This window comes from Schistocerca nitens, chromosome 3 (genome assembly GCF_023898315.1).
Source record: "Schistocerca nitens isolate TAMUIC-IGC-003100 chromosome 3, iqSchNite1.1, whole genome shotgun sequence".
In the NCBI taxonomy this organism is placed as follows: domain Eukaryota; kingdom Metazoa; phylum Arthropoda; class Insecta; order Orthoptera; family Acrididae; genus Schistocerca; species Schistocerca nitens.
The window spans coordinates 246,954,411-246,969,811 of record NC_064616.1 but is presented as its reverse complement, the minus strand read 5'-3'; the positions used below and the strand labels follow the sequence as shown (position 1 = coordinate 246,969,811).

The 15,401-nt window shown below is 42.5% G+C and overlaps 1 protein-coding gene across 2 annotated transcripts in view; it reads left to right on the top strand.

Moving 5' to 3' along the window:
- LOC126248204 (sorting nexin lst-4) overlaps positions 1-15,401 on the top strand; it is a 104,832-nt gene that overhangs the window by 35,746 nt on the left and 53,685 nt on the right. For both annotated transcript variants that reach the window (XM_049949009.1, XM_049949010.1), the window contains exons 4-5: positions 4,767-4,905; positions 15,168-15,304. In XM_049949009.1, the coding sequence (XP_049804966.1) occupies positions 4,767-4,905; positions 15,168-15,304 (276 nt within the window). The remainder of the gene's footprint in view (positions 1-4,766; positions 4,906-15,167; positions 15,305-15,401) is intronic.

Here is a 15,401-nt window from a genome sequence, read left to right as displayed (position 1 = left end):
CCTCCCAGATGGCCTTTGTACGGATGCGTTGATTCTTGCGGAACGTCTTGCGACTCATTTTGCAATGGCATCAGCATCAGCCTCCTATCCGGCTGCTTTCCTTCACCGGAAACAGCGGGCCAAAGCTTCCACCTTATGTTTTAGCCTTTGTGAGTCAGAATCTTACAACAAACCTTTTACTGAATGGGAATTTCTTTCCGCACTTCCTTCTTCTCATGATAAGGCCCCTGGCCCAGACTCCATTCATAACCGACTGCTTCAACATCTCAGTGCTCCACAAGGGCAACATCTTCTTCGGGTGTTTAACTGTATCTGGCTCCAGGGTGACTTCCCTTCTCAGTGGAGGGATAGCATCGTGGTTCCTGTCCTTAAGCCTGGTAAGAACCCCCTATCTGCTGACAGCTATCGGCCAATTAGTTTGACCAATGTTGTTTGTAAGTTACTTGAACGGATGGTAGCCCGTCGGCTCAATTGGGTCCTCGAATCTCGGGATCTATTGTCCCCTTACCAGTGTGGCTTTCGAGAGGGACGGTCTTCAATCGATCATTTACTTCACTTGGAATCCGCAGTTCAGCAGGCTTTTTCCCAGCACCGCCATTTGGTTGCAGTGTTTTTTGACCTTCGCAACGCCTATGACACGGCCTGGCGCCATCACATCTTACCCACCCTTCATCAGTGGGGTCTTCGGGGCCCACTCCAGATTTTTATCTGCCAGTTCCTGTTCCATCGGTCATTCAGAGTTCGAGTTGGTACTGTTTTTAGTTCTCCACAGACCCAGGAGACGGGCATCCCACAGGGTTCTGCCTTGAGTGTCCTTCTTTTCCTCATTGATATCGATGGACTTGTGGCCTCTGTCGGTTCCTTGGTCGCCCCTGCCCTATATGTGGATGATTTCTGCATTTGGGTTAGTTCCTCCTTGATGGCATCTGCAGAACGGCAGCTCCAGGTAGCTATACGGCGTGCCTCTGCATGGACCCTCTCACACAGGTTTCAATTCTCTCCTTTAAAATCGCGGGTGGTCCACTTCTGTCACCGGACTACGATCCACAGTGATCCAGAGCTCTATCTCGCTGCACAACGATTGCCTGTGGTCCCACAGTTTCGTTTCCTGGGTCTTCTTTTCGCCAACAAGCTCACTTGGCTGCCCCATATCAGACTCCTGAAGGTAGGATGTTTCCGTAAACTCAATGTCCTTCGCTTCCTTGCTCACTCCTCTTGGGGTGCGGACCGTTCCCTCCTTCTCCGTTTTTATCGTGCTCTAGTTCTGTCTCGCTTGGACTATGGTTGTCAAGTTTATGGTGCAGCTGCTCCTTCCACACTGCTCGTGCTGGATCCAGTCCACCATCGTGGTATCCGTTTGGCCACCGGTGCCTTCCCTACTAGCCCTGTTGATAGTCTCCTGGTTGAAGCTGGGATCCTCCGTCCCCCCCCCCCCCCCTTTTCTGTTTGTCGGTCCCAGCTTCTGGTGTCTTATGCACTCGCTATCCGTTCCTCTCCCACTCATCCTTCCTATTCTATCCTGTTCCCAGACCGTGGACATCGCCCACCCGACTCCCGCCCACGAGTGTGTTTACTGGTTGGGCTCCGCCTTGCGTCTCTTTGCCGTGATCTTCAGCTTCCTTCTTTGTCCTGTCTTCCTCGCTCCCTCCCCTCCACCCCCCCATGGTTAGTTCCTCGGCCTCGAATTCGGATGGATCTCTGCCGAGGTCCGAAAGATTCCATCCCCTGGTGGTGTTCTGTTCCTTTTTCCGCCAAATTTTATGGGAGTTTCGGGATGCTGTTGTTTTTTACACTGATGGCTCTAAATCTGCTGATCATGTTGGGTATGCCTTCACGTCCTCTGTTGGAATGGAAAATCATCTGCTGCCACCTACATGTGGGGTGTTTACTGTGGAATTGATGGCAATTTCCCAGGCCCTTACCTTTATTAAACAGTCCCAACACAACCGCGTTTTGTTATGTACGGACTCGATGAGTGGCCTTCTTGCTATTGACCGGTGTTTTTCGCGCCATCCCTTGGTCTCTGCTATCCATGACCATCTTGCTGATATTCACCATGCTGCTTGTTCCATTGACTTCCTTTGGGTCCCTGGCCATGTGGGTACCCCGGGTAATGAGCTCGCGGATCGTTTGGCTGGGGGAGCAGTCACTTACCCCCCATTTTCTGTAACCCCTCCGGCAGTGGATTTATGGCTTCACATCAAATCCCACTTCTCACAATCACGGGCCACCTCTTGGGAGGCTACTTCCCTGTCTAATAAACTTCGTGCGATAAAGGTGACACCAGGCCCGTGGCGTTCTTCCTTTCACCTCTCCCGAAAGGACTCGACCATACTGTGTCGTCTCCGCATTGGCCATACCAGGCTGACCCATGGTTTTCTTTTGCGTGATGAGCCACCCCCACTTTGTGGTTGTGGAGCCTTCCAGTCAGTAGCCCACATTTTGGTTGAATGCCCCCTTCTTTTGGCTCTGCGTGCTAAGTACAGACTCCCCCACACTTTACCTTTGATGTTGGCTGATGTTTCCCGGATGGTCTCTCTGGTTCTCGGTTTCCTCCGGGAAAGTGGTTTTTATTCTCAGTTTTAAGGTTTTTAATCTCTCTCTGGTGTAGGGGCAGGGTAGTGAGTGTTTGGGTGTCTCCCACTGTAAGCCGTGTTTGGCGATTCCCGGTTCACCTCCCTGACCAAGATCCTCTTTTCTTCCCCTTTTACTCTGCTGCTGCTGCGCTTTTTTAAAAAAAGGATTGGTTAGTCTCCTTTTCCCATACGTATTTCTACATTCTAGCGGTTGCACCTTTTCAGTGACAGGTGGTCTTGCCTATGCTGCTTCAGCATAGCGTTCGGTTCGTTCTCTTGCCGACTTCCCTCATTTTGTTTTTTACCATTGACAACATGACTGCCCTTTTACGTTTTTCCCTTTTTCCCTTTTATTGTTCTGACTTTCCTGAGATGTCCCATTAGCAGAATGGACCATATTTGAAACAAGGGACTGATGACCTTGCTGTTTGGTCCCTTAAACCTCAACCAACCAACCAACCATTGATTGATAAATAAGTTACACGAGACAGGAACAGTTCTTTAGAGGAAATATAGATAATTGTGTACAGTCCACATAGCAGAAACTCTGGGTAATGTTGGGCATGCTCTGTAAAAGGTCTCTTAGAAAATCAATTAGACGTATTTTTCAGCAAATGAGAATTTCCTATGGCTGTGTCCAAATGGCTACAAAGTTACTGAAATTACACCTCTATAAAATAACTGCAACGCAGGTCCTTAAACTGGCTGACTCTGCAAAAAAAAAAAAAAAATCAGTTTTGAAATGGATTTTGAACAGGGTTTATGATGGAGAAATTGACCCTCACCTATCGTTAGTGTCAGACAAATCGTGGTTCTACGGAAATGAATACATTAATTCAAAGAACTATTATTGGAGTTCTGAAAAGCTGAATATAATATGCTATGTACCCCTGCGTGATGTAGAATAGGAGTGTGGTGTGCTATTAGTGGTGAGAGTGTAATAGGCCCAGTTTATTTTTTCTTCCAGGAATTGTTTACCAGTGAGAGATATGTGGAAACATTTTGTGCCCCTCCCCCCCTCCCCCCCACCCCCTCCCCCCCGAATTAACTGAGAAAAAATGTTTTCACATCGTTTCAGCAGAACTCTGTGACAGCACATGCAACCAACTTATCGTTGCAGGAAATACGTGACGTGTTTAAAGATACATAGATAGTTATCACTAACGACTTAGGGCCTCTTTGTTACTCTTGACTTAACCTCCCTGCAGTTTTTATCTCCTGGGGCCCATTAAAAAAAGAGTGTACAAATCAAATCCGAACACTTTAGATGAGCGTAAAACAAACATTTGTCAAGAAATTCCTGCCTTTTTCTGAGAACAGCAGTGTAATAAGCAGTTTCCTTAGCAGCTGTCAGAAATGCTTCAGCAACATGAGTTCCAGCATCTCCTTGCTTAATGTACATGAGTACTTTTATTTTTAAGTGTTACTTTTCATATATTAGAAATAAATGACACGACGAACTGTATTTACTGCAGACCTCCTGTCACCCATACTGTGGGTGAAGCAACTGGCCCACCACCCACCTGTACACTACAAAAGCAGTTGTGTTAAAAATTGATCACCCTGTATATGCCCAGTTAGATAATACTTTCTGAATTGTGTTAATAAAGTTGTGTGTGCTTTAGGATTATCAGTATCATTAGTCATATATCAGTGGTAAGATAAAATCTGCTCTGTAATACCTCTTAGATTAACAATATTTAGTGAAACTGTAAAGAAATTTCAGCAAATTTTGAGACCTGTGCAGTTATTTTGTTTCTATGCTCAAATTTAGCTTTCACTCTAAAAAGCACTGAAATCCAGTCTTAATTTTTTTTGTGCTGAGAGTTTGTGATAACTGTGTTAAGGTACTGACGTTTACCACCGTTTGGATTTAAAATTCCTGTTTTAATTATTTCTTTCAGAGATTGTAAGGTAAGACATTCCTTGCATATGAAAATTTTGCTCAATTTTCATTATTATGATTAACTGATGAGTAGTTATATTTTCAGTTCTATGATGTCACATTTTATTAGCTCAATGTGCTTCTGTTGCTATGATTAAAATGAAGTGATTCTTTTATTGATTGTGTTAATCATACAGGACTCAAAGCTGTGTCGTATACACAAGTTCCTGTAAATGTGTGTTTCAATGTGGATGCAGTTTTGAAAAAGTAAAACCCATCATTGGGTCTATATCTTTCTTTTACAGTCATTTGAAGGAAATGATTACTGGGATGATGAGTGGGATGATGACTCGGAAGGCGGTGGAACTCAATCGGGTGGGCCACCTAATGCACCCTCAACTCATATACACAAAGTGGGAAGTGCTGGGGATATTAGTTCAATGGGTAAGTAGTGCATATTTGGACACATCTGCGTAGCACTCGTAGAGAGAGAGAGAGAGTGTGTGTGTGTGTGTGTGTGTGTGTGTGTGTGTGTGTGTGTGTGTGTGTGTGTGTGTGTGTGTGTGTGTGTGTGTCACATTGGTGATAGTTAAAAAGTTAACTACCAGAACTGGTGCAAGATTAATTCCAACATGAAACTGCAGAACAACACATTCAAGCTCTGAAAGAGTCATTCCTTTAACAAGAACAAAGGGGAAAAAGGTATTGATAAGAAGTATGATGTAAAAGAGCAGCAGGTTAACCGAATGTCAGAACCCCGAAACAAAAGATACTGCAGATAGGAGAACAATGATATGGAAGAAAGCAACTCATCTTTAATAAGATACATTTCATTGTGTAAGCCCGAGATCTGTCTCCATTGTTATATCCCTGGGAGCACTCGAATCAGTTTGTGTTGCTAGTGCTTGTATGTTTTACTGATTGAAGTGGTGCAGTGGTAAAGACACTGGACTCTCATTTGCAAAGAGGGGATTTTTGAATTTCCATCTGGATAGCCAGATTTAGGGTTGCCATTGTTTCAATAAACTGTAGCAAATGCCTGGATCATCCCTTTGCGAAGTACATTGTACATTTCTTTTCTCATTTCGTAACCATTGGAGCTTATTTCTTATCCCTGATGATATTGTCGTGTGCTATACATTAAGGTTAGTCTTAGTACTTCCTTGTTTACATGTTTTATAACGTAAAAGAAGCTGATAACATTATTGATTTCAGTTTCGGGAAAATATCCTCATTAATGTATATTGATGATCTGTGAGACTTATTAAGCATTTGTAATGTAAAGTAATTTATTTTTACTGCATGCTAAGGGTTCTTTCTATTTGACACATTACTAGATTGTTGAAGGAGTGGTGTTCTTATACTCACATACATTTGGAATAATCTGAGTTGTCTTTATACAGGGTGTTACAAAAAGGTACGGCCGAACTATCAGGAAACATTCCTCCCACACAAAGAAAGAAAATATGTTATGTGGACATGTGTCCGGAAACACTTACTTTCCATGTTAGAGCTCATTTTATTACTTCTCTTCAAATCACATTAATCATGGAATGGAAACACACAGCAACAGAACGTACCAGTGTGACTTCAAACACTTTGTTACAGGAAATGTTCAAAATGTCCTCCGTTAGCGAGGATACATGCATCCACCCTCCATCGCATGGAATCCCTGATGCGCTGATGCAGCCCTGGAGAATGGCGTATTGTATCACAGCCGTCCACAATACGAGCACGAAGAGTCTCTACATTTGGTACCGGGGTTGCGTAGACAAGCGCTTTCAAATGCCCCCATAAATGAAAGTCAAGAGGGTTGAGGTCAGGAGAGCGTGGAGGCCATGGAATTGGTCTGCCTCTACCATTCCATCGGTCACCGAATCTGTTGTTGAGAAGCGTACGAACACTTTGACGGAAATGTGCAGGAGCTCCATCGTGCATGAACCACATGTGTCGTACTTGTAAAGGCACATGTCCTAGCAGCACAGGTAGAGTATCCCGTATGAAATCATGATAACGTGCTCCATTGAGCATAGGTGGAAGAACATGGGGCCCAATCAAGACATCACCAACAATGCCTGCCCAAACGTTCACAGAAAATCTGTGTTGATGACGTGATTGCACAATTGCGTGCGGATTCTCGTCAGCCCACACATGTTGATTGTGAAAATTTACAATTTGATCACGTTGGAATGAAGCCTCATCCGTAAAGAGAACATTTGCACAGAAATGAGGATTGACACATTGTTGGATAAACCATTCGCAGAAGTGTACACGTGGAGGCCAATCAGCTGCTGATAGTGCCTGCACACGCTGTACAATGTACAGAAACAACTGATTCTCCCGTAGCACTATCCATACAGTGACGGGGTCAACGTTACCTTGTACAGCAGCAACTTCTCTGACGCTGACATTAGGGTTATCGTCAACTGCACGAAGAATTGCCTCGTCCATTGCAGGTGTCGTCGTCATTCTAGGTCTTCCCCAGTCGCGAGTCATAGGCTGGAATGTTCCGTGCTCCCTAAGACGCCAATCAATTGCTTCGAACGTCTTCCTGTCGGGACACCTTCGTTCTGGAAATCTGTCTTGATACAAACGTACCGCGCCATGGCTATTGCCCCGTGCTAATCCATACATCAAATGGGCATCTGCCAACTCCGCATTTGTAAACATTGCACTGATTGCAAAACCACGTTTGTGGTGAACACTAACCTGTTGATGCTACGTACTGACGTGCTTGATGATGCTAGTACTGTAGAGCAATGAGTCGCATGTCAACACAAGCACCGAAGTCAACATTACCTTCCTTCAATTGGGCCAACTGGCAGTGAATTGAGGAAGTACAGTACATACTGACGAAACTAAAATGAGCTCCAACATGGAAATTAAGCGTTTCCGAACACATGTCCACATAATATCTTTTCTTTATTTGTGTGTGAGGAATGTTTCCTGATAGTTTGGCCGTACCTTTTTGTAACACCCTGTATAAGCAGTCTGTAACATGTCGTGGAATATTATTAAATTCCTCACTGAATATACAATGTGCTTAAAAATAGTTTAACAAGATTATATCTTACACAAATGAAGGAGGATACATTGGGTAAATTTTAACTTGTGCATGGGACTAATATGTTTCTACTTTCATGAAGAAATGTGATTTTGTGTGATACCTTGTGGTAATTCTTACAATTAAGTTTAGGTTCGAAGTTTTCATTTACCTTTCACAATTGTTTTAATGTGCTTCCTCCCCCCTCCCCCCCCCCCCTCTCCCTCCCCAACTGAACTTACAACAAACATCCAGACAGTAATGAAACTCAACTCATACTTTCGCGAGCATGTCTTGTGATTGCTATATGGTTCATATATATTGGAGACACATAGATGGAGTCTTTCACAACCCCCTTTCTCCCCATCTCCACCCAATAACAAAAATCACTGTGGATCAAGTTACCGTGGAAGTTGTTAATGCAGTGAGATATCTGTACTCCCCTTATGACCAATGTAGTGCCATACTCTTGACATAAATAGTGCCTCACGGTTGTAACTGAAATGCTGCTGTTAAAATAAGGAATGCAAAACAGCCTTTTCTTGCCATATTTTTGCCATCTAGATCCAGTGCACATTGGGTAATGAACACATGAGCTAATTGTGCCAGGGAGGCATCTGGCAGTAACTTAATACTGATGCCAACGTAGAATTTGTTTTGATACGTATGTTAAAACTTGCTGCAAGTGTCTGTCGTAATTCGTATAGAAGATATAGTCTTGTGAAATTGTATGCCTCTGTTCAAAATACAGAGTTCTGCTGATTTACCCTTGGTAAATTCTTGTAAGAATTCAAATTTCTGTCACTCACTCTCACACACACACACACACACACACACACACACACACACACACTATATTGGAATACTGCTTCTATCTGCATGCACTATATTGCACTACATTACAGTTAGGGCCATTGACAAACTCTAATTTCCCAACTGGAACGAATCTTTCACTCTGCAGTGGAGTATCCTTCTTTCATAAGGAGCCCTTAGTTGTGACTGTTTAATTCTTGGCTGACAGGATGAAGTATGTTATATGAGATAGTGTTATTTTTCAAGAGAGACAGAGGCAGTTATGACAAGATTGTACTGTTCACAATTTGTAGTAGCAACTTAATGTGTAGTACCAGCTGCAACATACTTTCTGCAAATTACAATTGTATGTACAGTGTCAACCACAAGACTGCACAAATGCCCACTGATCCTTGACAGGGCTTTAACCATGTAGACATAAAAGCAAGTACTTAAATTAAAAAAAAAGTAAGTTTTCAGCTTCATTAAATATAAACATGCAGTGAACTTACCAGTGGACTACTGATCCATAGCTGTACATCATCTGGTGGTAAAATTCCTGGATGTGACAATGTGAAATAATGAGATAGTGTTGTCAGTCATGGCTAAAGCAGTTGGAAGCCTTAAAATGACTCTCCCTCATAGCTCTACTTCTGCTCAGTACCTCTTCCCTACCCTTGAACTTCACACTCCTGCATACGTAGTAGATTCGGATCCCAGTCTGACACAGTTCTAATATTCCAGGAAGTTTGAAAACAGTGCATACCTGGGAGTGTTAGTCCAATTAAACATGTGGAAAAATCTTTCTGAAGTCTATAGAAGAGAGATACTGGCAGATGTAAAGCTGTGAGGGCTGACCTTGCCTTTTTGTAGCCAATCACTAGTGTTGTCCTTTGATGTGTACCAAGCGGGATAGCACAGTGGTTAGCACACTGGACTCGCATTCAGGACAATGGCTGTTCAAACCCATGTCCAGCCCTCCTAATTTAGGTTTTCCGTCAGTTCCCTAAATCGCTTAAGTCAAATGCCGGGATAGTTCCTTTGAAAGGGTGCGGCTGATTTCCTGCTGCATCCTTCCATAATCAGAGCTTGTTCAGTCTCCAATGACCTCATTGTCAGCGGGATGTTGAACACTAATCTCCTCCTCCCCCTTCCCCCTCCCCTCCCTCTCTCCTCGTCCTCCTCCTTCATTGTATCGAATGTTTAATGATTAGTAAGACCACATCAAAACTGACCATATAGCCTTTCCAATAACAGATGTTAGTTCAGCTGACAAAATCAGCTGCATCCAGGGGTCGGCTGATCGAGCCACTCACCATTCTGAGGATATCTGCCTTCTGACCGCAGTACAGATGACTCCCTTTTCCACAGCTACAGGGTCTTTTTCAGCTATTGATCTTTGCTTTTGTTCCTCAGCTATTGCAGGTTCAGTTAAGTGGGAAGTGGCTCCAGATTTAAATTCTAGTGACCACGTCCCAGTGTGGATTTGTCTGCCGTCTAGGACAGTGACCAGCAGGAGACCACACAGGTGGATGATACAAAGGGCAAATTGGTTACAGTACAGTTAACAGGCTATTTTTAAATGAAAGGATTGTGCACAAGAGGCGGTGGCCCATATCACTCATGAGATCCAAAGGGCTGCTGCAGAGGCCATCCCCATGTCTAGTAACCACCTCGGACGACACCCTGTACCTTGGTGGAATGACGACTATCAATTGGCAATCAGGGCCAGACGGGCAGCTCTTTGGAACTTCGAATGGTGTCCAACTACAGACAATCTTCATGTCTGAGAGAGCACATGCAAGGCGAGTGAGCAAAGAACGGAAGAGGGCTTCCTGGAGGGAATTCATGATTTCTATTAATCAGTCCACTTCCGCTGCATGTGTTTGGGAATCAATAAGATAGATTTCAGGCAAGGGTAGTCCACATCCCCTTATGGCCTTGTCAAATAATGGTGTCTTGGTGGACACGCCAGAAGACATGGCTCACGTTTTAGCTGAACGCTTCTTTACTGTTACCAAGTCATCCAGACAAGCTCCTGCTGTTCAGGTATTCCGTCGGACTGCAGAGATGAGGAACCTAAATTTTTTCTCATGTAATGAAGTCTACAACCTTCCATTCTCCATGTGGGAACTGGAATCAGCTTTATCTGCAGCCAGAGATACTGCTCCAGGACCTGATGAGATACATTATACCATGCTTTGTCATTTGTGCCCTGAAGTGAGAGGTCAGCTTCCCCCCTTGTTTCAATCAGATTTGGTTTGATGGACAGTACCCCACAACTTGGAAGGAGGCAATCTTAATTCCATTCTGGAAACCAGGTAAGGACCGTAGCACCCTTAACAGTTATCGGAGTGTCGCCCTTACTAGTTGTATGGGTAAGACTATTGAACGCATGGTCAACCGTCGCCTTGTCTGGCTGCTTGAATCCCGAGGTTACCTGAGCCGCTCCCAGTGTTGTTTCAGGCGCTACCGTTCCCCTCTTGACAACTTAATTTTACTGGAGACAGTGACACAGGAGTCCTCCTTATGCCGAAACCATTTAGTTTGTGTGTTTTTTGACCTCGAAAAAGCATATGACACTACTTGGAGGTACAACATCCTTCGCCAACTTCAAGAATGGGAACTATGCGGATGCCTGCCGCTTCTGATCCAATCCTTTCTCGAGGACAGGCGTTTTTGTTATCGCATCGGTGATACCATATCTGATTGTTGTATTCAGGAGAATGGTGTGCCCCAGGGCAGTGTCCTCAGTGTCACATTGTTTGCCATCGCTATCAATGGCATTTCCTGTGCAGTCAGGAGCCCTGTCAAATGCTCTTTGTTTGTGGATGACTTTGCAACCTTCTACTCTTCCTCTGATCTTAAGACGATGATGAGGCAGCTACAGCTAACCATTAGGAGGCTGGAAACCTGGGCCCAGACAACTAGTTTTCGATTCTCACCTGAGAAGACTGTGTGTGTCAATTTTAATCGTGCTCGTGCAACCAGAGCTTACAATGGGGGACTGTATTTTACTTTTTCAAGACGCATTACGCTTATTGGGTTTATTATTTGACTCTAAATTAACATGGCTCCCTCACCTGAAAGACCTATGAACAAAGGGCTTCCAGTTGTTGAACATTTTGAAATGCCTTGCCAGAAACCATGGGGAGCTGACAGGTCCCGCCTCCTACAGTTTTATATGGCATTTGTTCGATCACACTTAGACTATGGCGGCGTGGTCTGTGCATCGAGCTGTCCTTCCTACCTCTGGATGTTAGATGCTGTCCACCATGCAGGCATTTGGATATTGACTGAAGCCTTTCGGACCAGCCCAGTTCAGAGTCTGTGTGCAGAGGCAGGTGAACCACCACTCTGGATTTGGTGACATATCCTTCTGGCTCAACAGGCGCTGAAAATCTCAGCATCGCCCCAGTCGTTGGCATTTAGTTCAGTTATCCAACCCGCCTTCGAACGACTGTTCAGAAATTGGCCCCAAGCGACCAAGCCATTTGGTATACGTGCTATGGCCTGCCTCAAGGATCTGGATCTCTTGGGCATGAAAATACACACCCAGGGGTGGAACACACTGCCGCCTTGGTGTCTTCGGAGGCCCAAAGTTATTTTAAGCTTGACGCAGTACCCAAAAAATTGTACTCCAGATATGGTTTTTACAACTTTGTTTTCGTCTATTTTAAGTATGTACCATAGTTTTATCGTTATTTATACAGATGGATCCCAACAGGGGAATGCTCTTGGTTGTTCTGTGGTTTTCCCTGATAGGGTTTTTAAAGTGTGTCTTCCAGAACAATTTATAAATTATGATGTGGAGTTATATGACATTCTAATGGCACTGGAGAGGGTTCACAGACATCACCATATGAGTTCTCTTGTCGGTTCAGACTTTCTTAGTGCACTGCAAGTGCTTCACCAAATGTATCCGGTAGACCCACTGATTCAGCTCATCCATGACTGCTTACAGCGGCTCCAATGCCGCGGCAAGGTGGTGATCTTTTTCTGGGTACCTGGCCACGTTGGGATACAGGGTAACGACATGGCTGATAAAGTTGCCTAGGAAGCATGTTGGGATGGTGCTGTCCATCAATGTCCCATCCCGTTGCATGCCATTATCTCATTTTCTGACAGATGCATCATCCGTCAGTGGGTGACTGAATGGTTGCAGGTGTCAGACAACAATCTGCAGTCGCTCAAACTGACCACAAAAGCTTGGCGGACTTCTTCAGCCTTGCCGCTGGAAGGAGGTTTTGCTTACCAGACTGTGCATCAGGGGAGGGGGAGGGGGGGAGAGGGAAATATTGTTTTTTATTTGATGCTGTTAAATTTTGTCCAAAATAATGCTGGACAACTCCAAGAATAAGATTTTGCATGGAGAGGAAAAATATATATATTAGTCAAGATACATGCAAGGCACACAATAATAATGTACATTGACACAATCATTTATGATAAATCTTTTACATCCCTTTGTTTTATGAGGAATTGTTTGTTTCTTCTTGAATATATGCAGGTTGTCAGTGTCCTTTTCTTATGTTAATTGTAAACCTATTTCCATACCGAATAACTTCTTTCTGCAATATATTGAAAGTTATTGAGTCATTGTGAATGCTTTGCTTTTGCCGTATGCTAATTGTGAATGTTAAGTTTGGGAATGTTTCTTGTAAACAAGTATCATCAGTGAGTAGACATATTGCATGGTGACTGTCAATATCCCAAGGATCTTCAAGAGAAGCCCACAGGATATCTGATTAATAACCCCACAGATCTTCACAATTTGTTTTTTCTGTAGTTTAAAAAGTTTGACTTTTCTGAATTTCTCCAAAATATTATACCACAAGAGCTCAGAATGGAAATGTGTGAAATTTGACTTTATTATTTCGCTATCAACATAGGTCAAAATAGCTCTTAGTGGAAAGCATTCTCAGCTCAGTTTCTTGAGCAGGTGATTCATATGTTCATTCAATCTTGATTAATTGTCCATTTGTATGCTTACAAATTTTGTCTGTAGAGTTCCATTAATTTTCTGCTGTTGATATCTGTTTCAAGAGCTTGCTATCTGAAACTGCATTAATTTGTTTTTGTAATGTTAAGTGATAGATTATTTGCATTGAGAATGTCATTCCTTGATAAAGGCAGTTGCATCATCAGCAAACATTATTGTATTTGCCTTGTTATTTACAGATGCTGGTGGGTCATTAATGTACACCAAGAACACCAGTGGTCCAAGAATTGAGCCCTGGGGAACATAATAGTTATTAGGTCCCTACTCAGATTTTGTGGTTCTCACCTGCACCTGTTAGGGCGACTCTTTGATTCTTGTTGTAGAAGAAAGGTGGTTTCTTTGCTGTCATAATGTGAAAAGTTTTATACTGATGTGTTATGTTTCAAAATCAAAAGCTTCAGTAAGGTCACAGAAAATCCTCACATTTCATTTCATCTAGAATTTATTTTGAGACTTAATATTGCTCTCTAGGGAGAGCCCATTATGAAAGCCAAACTGGGAGGCTGTCAGTATGCCATTTTGTGTTAGGTGTTCATATAGCCTGTTGTACACCACCCCTTCAAATATATTTGAAAGAAATGTCAGCAGAGATGTAGGCTGATAGATATGACATGTCTCTCAGCATCTTTGTGTATTGGCATCACTGCAGCACGTTTTAATCTAGGAGGAGATACACCATCTTTCGTAGATTGGTTACACAGATAGACAGTATGTTGCTGATTGCCACTATATAATTTTGATACCTTGTTTGGAATTTAGTTGTATCCAGAACAACTGGTGCTTTTTAGGGATCTCATGATTTTTATTGTTTTCATAGTTGTTGTGGATTTGAAGTGCAGTGGCATTGATAGTGTGTGCTGGGTAAGACTCACTAGTCTTGTGGCTTCTGAGGAGGGCATTGTTTTCTGTTCTTATATTTTCAGCTGCAGTGAAAAAGAACTAATTGAATTCTGAGGCTGCCCTTTTCAGATTATTCTGGTTTGTCCCATTTCCATGAACTCTTAGGATTGCTTGTTCTAATTGTTTGTCTGTTAAGATTTTATCAATTTACTTACAGTGTTTGTTTTGTTATTTGATCTGTTAATTTGCTGTTTATAATGCATATTTTGGTCATCTTGATTACACAATTTAAAATTTACAGTATCTCTTTGATTCCTCTCTTCGAGGTAAAGTTTGCATTTTATTCCAATTTTATTTCCGTGATATTCTAATTGCTGGTGTTATCCAGTTTTTCAGCCTCTTACATATGATTTTATTTTGGTTTGTGTCTGGGGGAAAGCTGTCTACAAAGTGTTTGAGAAATAGGTTTAAAATGAATTAAATTAATGTGTGTGCCATGAGGTAAAGGTTTCTTCTCTCCATCTGCCTGTAATTTTTGTGTAAATCATGGACTGTATGGCTCTACCAAAAACTGCCTGTGTAATTGAGATGTCTGTAGACTGTTGTTTAAAATGTCTTCTGAACATGGTGTAGAGCGAACACTTCACCCTGCTCTAGCCTGTTGTCTGACATTGGTCTATCATTACTCTCCCTCCCTTCTCTCATAATTTGGTTTTTCAATACTTTTAAAAAAATCTCTATAAAATCAGCACTTTTTAAAAAAATGCATACTTTGTTCATTTTAACATTGATTTTCATTTGATTTGAACTGTCTCCAATCCCCATTCTGCTTCATATCATCATTCGTATGTTATTTTGACATCACAGTTCTATACTGACTCATTTTTAGAAAGTAATTTTGAATGTTTATTAAGTTTTGTTGCAATTGATATCATTCTGTTAAGTGGTCTTTGAAAATATTTAACATAAATTCCCATTGTCTTTTAAATTGTTGTTTCCTATTGATAGCAAAACTTGAATTTTTTGTAGGTAAAATGGATAATAAGGGCACTGTGGGAAGAAAAAATTTCAACAGATTTACTACCTTTGTTAAATCTGGTGGAGAGAGTTACATTCTTGGCACAGTAAAGGTGTCTGTGCCAGACACCGACAGGGTCTTGATATATGTAAGTAACTGAATTTTATCCAGACAAAGCTGTGTTCAGATTTTTCTTTATAGCGCATGAACTCACTGAAGTGAAATAATTCTCTAGTTAGCATCAA